Genomic DNA, 8,253 nt, shown 5'->3' with positions numbered 1-8,253 from the left:
TGTCTCTCTTCCTGGTTTATGACGCGGAAGCTTGTTCTACGCCGCGCTTCTCGTAGCTCTGCCAAGCATGAAGAGGCAACGACCAAAAACTCAACTTTCCGAACTGAAACCACAGAGTCCATCAAAAACACCTCCGACACCAAAAACTATTGAATCAAAGAAAGCAATTTCCTTCAAGAAAGCCAAGAGAAAACTCACTCCAATCTTCTCCGTCAGCAACAATTCCTCTTCTAAAGAAACCCTAATAACCCCAAGAGAGAAACAAACCACAAACCTTAAATGGGAAAAGCTTAAACTCGGAAAATCTGAGCTCTTCTTGCCTCTCACTTTCCCCACAGGCCAGACCTTCAGATGGAAGCAAACAGGCCCTTTTCAGTATACAGGTGTCGTGAAGAGCCACCTCTTTTCCCTGAGGCAGCTTGACGATGGTAATGGCGATGTTGCTTACTTCCTTCACCGAACTACTACCGATGAAGTTGATGCGAAGACTGCCCTTTTTGATTTTCTCAATGTGGGTATCTCACTTGGTGACTTGTGGAAGGTTTTCTCGGCTTCAGATTCAAGGTTTGCTGACCTAGCACCACATTTGGGTGGTGCTCGTGTTCTCAGGCAAGACCCAGTTGAGTGCCTCATTCAGTTTCTCTGTTCATCGAACAATAATATCGGGAGAATTACACGAATGGTGGATTTCATTTCTTCGTTGGGCAGTTATTTGGGAACTGTAGATGGGTTTGAATTCCACGAGTTCCCGTCCTTGGAACGATTGTCACTCGTGTCGGAGGAAGAGCTTCGTGACTCGGGATTTGGTTACAGGTTGGGGTTCTCATTCTTTTAGCCAGTAACCACATTCTGTTTGAGTTGAATTTTTTGAGAATTAAGTTCTTTGATTTGGCATTTTGTTGATTTCTGATTGTTGAACTACTAAGGTCGTGTTTGTAGTACACAAGTGTTGCAGTTGCATTATGTCCAGAACTGAAATAATTTGCAAAACCTTTTCGCATGCTGCTACCTGTAGGCTGTTTCCTGTGAATTGCTATGACTGAATTTATGGGCTAGAGTCCCTGCATTTGTCTTCTCACTCATAATATTTTATTTTAGTATGTTAATTAACATAAATTTAGAAGACGTGGAAACTGGTCTAAACATTGACCACCAAATGAGAGTGCATTTAGTTGCAAACTTGGGAGCTTCGGCATGTCACTATGTAGTTGAATAATGATAATAATCTCAACTAAAAGGTGTACCTAGTTCACAAGACTCCTGCCACTCCAGGCCTTGGGTAAGGATCATAACGTACACAGCCTTACCCTTGCTTTCACATATAGGCCGTTTCCATACTTGAAACTGTGACTTGTTCACTTTGGAGCAGCATTACCATTGTACCAAGGCCCATCCTCTAATGGTAGTAATCCAAGATTTCATCAATTTAATGTAAGAATTCATGAAAGGCATGGGGTGTTTGTGGATTATTTCCATAATGAGGTGGAAGAAGTGAAGAGTTACGTATTCCTTTAAAGCTTGGATGAATATTTTGTATGATTTTCATTCAACCAATTGTGATGTATGTAGCAGAATATTGGGCTGTAAGAAGTGTCATTTAATAAACCATGTGTTGTGGAGCTGAGGATGTTGAAATGGATTTATCAGTAAATTAGGAATAGTAAAGTCTGGAATGACCGTGTCAAAGCTAATCCGGTAGTCATTTTGATCCTAGAGAAAGTTGTTTGGGGTGGCATGGCTATGTCCAACAAAGGCCTTCAGATGCCCCAGTTCAGAGGGATTACTAAGTTGAGGGAATCTGAAAAGCCGAGGGAGGCTTAAAATAACCATATAAGTGATGTGGAAAGAATGCTTAGTTTAAGCCTTAAATCTTGTATGACCTGGAATAGAGCTGATTGGGGAGCAATGATCCGCGAAGCTGGCCCCATTTAACTGAGATAAATATTTGATCATGATGATGGTGGACTTTTATGCTCACAACAGAACATTGAGGGCGTGGTTGACTAGCCTATAATTGCCATTCAAAGCATCCAACCAACACTTTTTGCCAACATCTAGAGCCACTTGGGGCCTCATGCTTGATATCATAGAAATCCAGCTCCTTGTGTCAAATATAGAAGCTTGTCCAACCACAGGGGTTACCTTTTATCAAAGCTAATTGTAAACCCTACTGATCCTACCACAAGCATATCTCCCTCTCATGCAAAAATAGCTAGGCATGCACAAATGAAGCAAATATGAAACTGAGAAACATGGGAACCGATTGTGAGGTGACATGTTGTGGAGAGGAAGGCCCAACAGCTGGCAGCGCTTAACTTGACCCACTTGTTACTGTAATACTGCGTTTGAAGGTTCGAAGGCAGTACCAGAGATGATATCTTTAATAAAAGCATAAGGGTCTAGCAGCAATATAAAATATATAAATCCAAAAACACAATAACAGTCTAGGAGGGCATGCCCAAATGAAGCGATTGTGAAACTGAGATATATGGAATCTGATTGGGTATTCACGTCTTGTGGAGGGGAAGGGCCAACACGTGGTTGCACTTGACTTCAACCCACCTTCTTTCTCTTCTCTTTTTCCCTTCCTAAAGCTTGGCAAGTACTGATGGTAAGTTTCTCTGGTGCTAAAATTCCCTACAAGATGAGCATCTATTCAAAGTTGTGGGCAAGTAATCAACTTACCCAAAAATAAAGAAGAAAGAAAAACAAATAAATCACTTTAATAAATTAAAAGCGGAAAAACAAAAAGTAATGTGGTAGTGCAACCTAACGAGATGGATCTCCAACTCTAGGTCTTTGGTTTTGATTTGAAAAAACATTTGCTTTGATGTCCTAGACTTGAAATGTTACCTCCTCCCCCCCCCCCCCCCCCCAAAAAAAAAAAAAATTTACATCCTAAGGAACAGGATCTGGGGTCTCTCAGCCTCGGGCTCCCACTGCTTGTATGGTCCTCTTCTTGTTTCCTCCCCGTTGGGGTTTTGATAATGATAACTTGTTGACTCAAAAAAGAAAAAAAGGGGTCACCATTTTACCTGCATGATGTGTTGGTTGTCCAACCTTTCTGATTTTAGGTCTTCTAGTTGAAAAGGCTATTTGATTTCTGACTTGAGTGGACCAAACATTATATCCAGACGAAGCCTGCTAAACATAAGTTGTTCTGAATAAAATTTCAACAAAGAGGAGTGCTAGATGTATAAAATAGAATAGACCAGAAAAGAGACAAATGAAAAGAGAAACTTTACACTGTATTTTATTTACCCTTTTATTTCTCAAGTAATGACCTTAAAATGTACTTGGTGTTTGTTTTCCAGGTTATTTTGGCAGCCTTGTTTATATATTCTACTCCTTGCATAGTGGTATAGAATCTGTCTTGGCTCTCTAGAGCATACTAGCATAAACATATTTTATGTTTGTTCAGCTTTTGGGGTTTCACCATTTTTTCTTGAAAAAGCTCTTGTTTGGTGTTAGCAGGAATTATATTTTTATTGTTTGTCAATGTATTCAGTCATGGTTCACTGTGTCAAATTGGGGGGTTTATATGTTTCTTTCCCTCCGCCACTTTAAACTTAATTTTGCTGAGCTACTAGTTTCTTATCTTGATTGTGAATAGCCATTCTATGATTTTAATCTTACGTTCTGCATAGGGCTAAATATGTTGTTGGCTCAGTTAAAGCTTTGCAATCAAAACCTGGTGGGGGTGTGGACTGGCTTGCTTCTCTTCGTAAATTAGATCTGCATGAAACAATCGATGCCCTTTCAACTTTACCTGGAGTTGGTCCAAAGGTCGCTGCCTGCATTGCTCTGTTCTCTCTTGACCAGCATCATGCTATTCCTGTTGATACACATGTTTGGCAGGTATTGATATCTTGTTTCTTTCTATTGAAACATTTGACAACACATTTGTGTGAATGTGTTCATTTACATTTTAAATGGCTTCCAAAGACTCCCCTCCTAACCCCCCCCCCCCCACCTCTAAAAAAAAAAAAAAATCCATACCCGTTCATTTGGCTCATGTTGGGTGAAGTATCTAAAACACTGTTTGGCATGTTTTGTGCTTCGTAAGTGACTGCTCGGTGGGGCTGGGGGGAGAGGGTTAGAACAGAGTGCAATAAATACGGAATCTAGTAGAGAGATCCAAGCTAGAACCTTTTTGATGGGCTCTTGTTTGTTGTGAATGCTGCCTGCTAATTGTTAGATTCATTATTTATGATCTTCAGCACATTTTGATGCACAAATGGTTATGTCGTTGTTGTCCAAATACAGATTGCTACTCGTTATTTTATTCCAGAGCTTGCAGGAGTTCGTCTAACACCTAAGCACTTTACTCGGGTGGCAGATGCATTTGTGAGCAAATTCGGGAAATATGCTGGTTGGGCACAAACTCTGCTTTTTATTGCTGAATTGCCTTCTCAAAAGGCATTACTGCCATCACATTGCTGGACTGCGAAGGAAGCCAGATCTGCTAAGAGCAACAGTGAGGAGACAGGTAGTAGTTCAAACCGGTGAACAGTACTATTGCTTTGTAGTTTTTAGTTTGAATGGTATTCTTAGATAATTTCCTTCTTTTTAATTAATCTTTTATTCTTTTTCATGCATCCATATTTGAAGGGGAAGATCCATAAATGGAGGTCAGTGTAGTGGTCAGTTCAAAAAGCCTAACTTGTTGAAATTAAGTATGGATGAAACTTGGTTTATGTTTGCATCCACTTCGCTGGTTGGAAGTTGATTTTCCAGACATGGGCTCTCCAAGGTCTGTCTTATAACCCTCTATTTTACTCTCTTGATACATTTAGTTCACTTTTTACTCTTCTACATAAACTTTATAAATACTTTTGCAGATATGCAGAGAAAGAATTAATGGTGCTGCTTAGTTGGTCACATACAGCCCTGACCTTGTTTCCATTGTCACAGAACTACATTTAGGAATTTGATCATTTAAGCATTGTTCATCAAGCTGTTGGGTATGTTAGACATTCATTCATGTGTATGATTCTCAAGGATGTGATTTAACTTTTTCTCAATGTATGACATTAAACACTGCCAATTAGGTTCCATTCTGAAACCTGTTCCACCTTTTTAGTTTGTACTTTAACTGTATAATGGGGACAATAATCAAATTGCTTCCATACTTCACTCTTGGTCTACGGAAAACCAATCCATGACCCTTGTTTCTTCTTCTTTTTCTTTTCATCCTTCCCTGCTGCTTGAAATAACTTGTAATTGTAATCCCCCACTTCGAACCAGGATTTCTACATGCATTATGTGAAGAACTTCCCCCACCCCCAACCTCCCTGCGGCCCCCAACCCGGGGTGGAGGGGGGGGGAAGGAATGAAGAGACTATTATTGAGACACACAAATGTCATGGGTTGCTGCTGCTTCATTCCAAGGCTCCACAGGGATAGCAATACTACACTTTAATGGGTAGTTTGTTATTCCTTCTAAAGTAGGCTCTTTGACTTTCTGGGTGTGTGAGAGCCTAAAACAATTTAGCTGAACCTATGAGTGAGTCAGGGTTATGGCAGAACTGGACTTTCATTTGCAGATTTGGGATCTAATTTAGTCCTACGCTCTTGTCTCGCTTCTGCCTTGTTTAGTTACTCTATTTTTATTTTCTTCTTTTCTGTTTCGCACCTTCTCCAGTCAACCACTCATACCCAATAGTGGTAGAAATCTGGTGCTTCTGGTATGGCGTTTAAAAGGATGTTCTCAAAACATAAAACAAGGGCGGTTTCATTGCAACCTATTCAGTGAGAAGCTTCTCCATCAAGCTGGGTAACAAAATTTATACTGTTTCCCTCCCCAAACCGCATATGTGGATATGGCTTATGCATTAGGTAAGTAATTCCATCAATGAGCTCGGATATGAGCAGGCCAAAGCTTTTACTTCCTGATCCATTCCTTAAAGTTGACCATTTTTCTTTCGCTTTTTGGAGTGAGATTTAGGTTACTACTCCATAAAGAGATGTTGTGCAAGACTTTTAATGGGTTGGGTGCCTCTTTATTAAAAGCTTTATGGTTGTGTTCTTGCCATACATGGTCACATGTAACTATAAACACAAAGATCAACAACCATTTCGAAGTTTTATCAAGAGTAGAAATTGAGAGGAAAGATGTGCACAAGTGTAGGATGGATTAGCATGTAAGTCCCTTTGTTTGCATTTTGCTGTCCAAATTCTCTTAATCCAATCACATGAAATGAAAGTATACCAATATGACTCTTCATGATTTCCACATAATTCATAGTTGCCAGATGATGTTGTCCAGTGAGCAAGTATTGCCGGAAGTCTTGCATTCAAGAGATGCCAAAAGAAAGTTCTAAATTTAGGGTGTAGGGGTAATTTTCAAAAAAAAAAACTTCCACCATGGCTTTGGGGTGTTGTCTCGTGATGCCATTCTTATTTTTAACATAGTTTGTCCTACCAATTTGACTGAAAAACTTTCATTGCTTGAAATAAGAGATTGTTAGAAGTCTGATTCATAGGAAAGATTTAAAGATGTAGGAAAAGTAAGGAACAAGAGGCTTTGATTGGGAAGGTACTCCCTGATCAAGTGGTTGTAAGAAGATGCTACTTGTGCCACAGTAGCATTTCTTTGCCACAATTTGTAATTGTGTGGTTCCCAAATCCAAGTGTACTCTTGTTAGACTCTATTCGGTTGTACCTATGGATCAAATCAAAATGATGTTTCCTTCCATTGCCCACTTTCCTTGCTACCATTTTTTCCAGCAAAGGGAGGTTGCTACAAATGCTATTCCATGTCTAGAATCCCTTTCTTGATTGAACCTTTAAGTCAAAAGGTGTTGTATTGGGAAAATATTTTGCCTTGAATGTTTGTACCCAAAGTTCCTCGGGATTTGTGAGTATTCTCTATCTCTGATTTATAAATAATGTTATGTTGACATCCTTCAATTTTTTTTTAACCAAGTCCCCCATGTTCTTTAGGCAGGCAGCATTGATTCCAAAGAATCAGTGTAAGCTGTCTTTTCTTCGGAGGGTTTCCAAGTGAGAATTTTTGACAAAGGGAATCAATTTTCCTGCCAAAAGTGATTGAAAATCTAAAACAGCATGTGATAAAGAGATTGGGATTGAAGAACTAACTGCATTAGAACCCCCTGCCAACAAACAAGTTGGTTGCTTTCCAATATGTCATCTTCTTCCTCATTTTGTTAAGTATAAACTGCAGTGCTTTCATTTTTTTCTCGTCCATGAAAAAGATTCGTTCCCAAATAGATTGCATCTTTTTTCATTTCCTTGTTGCTGAACATAGACAGGATGTTTTATCTGTCATAATGTGAAACATTTCTACTAAAGAAAACCTTGGCACAGACCTTGAAATCCAAAGAACCGAAAGGGAAGGGCTGCCATTGAACTTAACAGAGAAGGAAGTAGATGAGACTACAGATTCAATACAACTATACCACTTTTGGTCGAACCCTAGAACTGGAATAACTTGATTATGACTCCCCAATCAACCCTATCATATGCTTTTGACATATCTAGTTTAAAAGCCACAAATCCCATTTTCCCTCTTGTTTTCCTCATAAAATGAAAAATCTCTTGGGATGAAATGATGTTATCATGGAATATATTTAATTTCATTGAATATTGTTCTGCCAAATTGCACCAAGTCCATCATCTCGGGAAAAACTGCCTAGGCCAATCGGCCAAACTGATCACTCAACAAACCAAATGAGTTTCTTGAAGACCTGGGTTGAGGAAGAGCCTTGTACCATCAAACGCCAGGATAAAGGGAAGTGTACCAATCTGGGAACATCCACCGAGGAGTGAAGACCTTGGGAAGATCCCACATTTGTCTTATCCAAGGACTTGCATATCTCCGCATTTAATACTCAGGACATATCAAAAGATACATTGACCTTAAGCATATTTGCCTAGAAGATGCTTCCTACCATCTTGTTGGGTGTTCAAGTGGAGACAAATCACATCAACCATCAGCTTTCTAGTATCAGGTACAATCCTCGTTAGAACAATTGACGAGCTCTATCAATGTGTCTCAAAAGCACAATTTAGCCCACATAGATCCAACAGTCCTTTAAGTCATGTTTATTTTGATGAATGAAACAAGTTTTTGGAGTTCGGGAGAGATATACAAGACACTGTAGACATTGGAATTTAATGGCCCTAACAATGTCTTGATGTGCCAATGCATGTTTGCTCGATTGGTAAGACCAACATTCCTTAGTGAAGAGGTCATGGATCAACCCTTGCTGACCACATATGTAATGTCTC

The 8,253-nt window shown here is 39.5% G+C and overlaps 1 protein-coding gene across 1 annotated transcript; it reads left to right on the top strand.

Annotated features, from left to right (window-relative positions):
- On the top strand, window positions 1-5,252 carry OGG1 (8-oxoguanine-DNA glycosylase 1). Its single transcript, XM_089150171.1, has 5 exons — window positions 1-813; window positions 3,648-3,858; window positions 4,267-4,489; window positions 4,612-4,753; window positions 4,842-5,252. Exons 1-4 carry the CDS (start codon window positions 68-70, stop codon window positions 4,623-4,625), a joined length of 1,194 nt encoding a protein of 397 aa, XP_089006297.1. The 5' UTR covers window positions 1-67; the 3' UTR covers window positions 4,626-4,753; window positions 4,842-5,252.
- The last annotated feature ends 3,001 nt before the right edge of the window (window positions 5,253-8,253 follow it).

This window comes from Hakea prostrata, chromosome 3 (assembly GCF_041222555.1).
Source record: "Hakea prostrata isolate BN-2017 chromosome 3, UWA_Hpros_2, whole genome shotgun sequence".
Lineage (NCBI taxonomy): Eukaryota > Viridiplantae > Streptophyta > Magnoliopsida > Proteales > Proteaceae > Hakea > Hakea prostrata.
The sequence above is the reverse complement of the archived record's forward strand: the minus strand, read 5'-3'. Positions and strand labels throughout refer to the sequence as shown.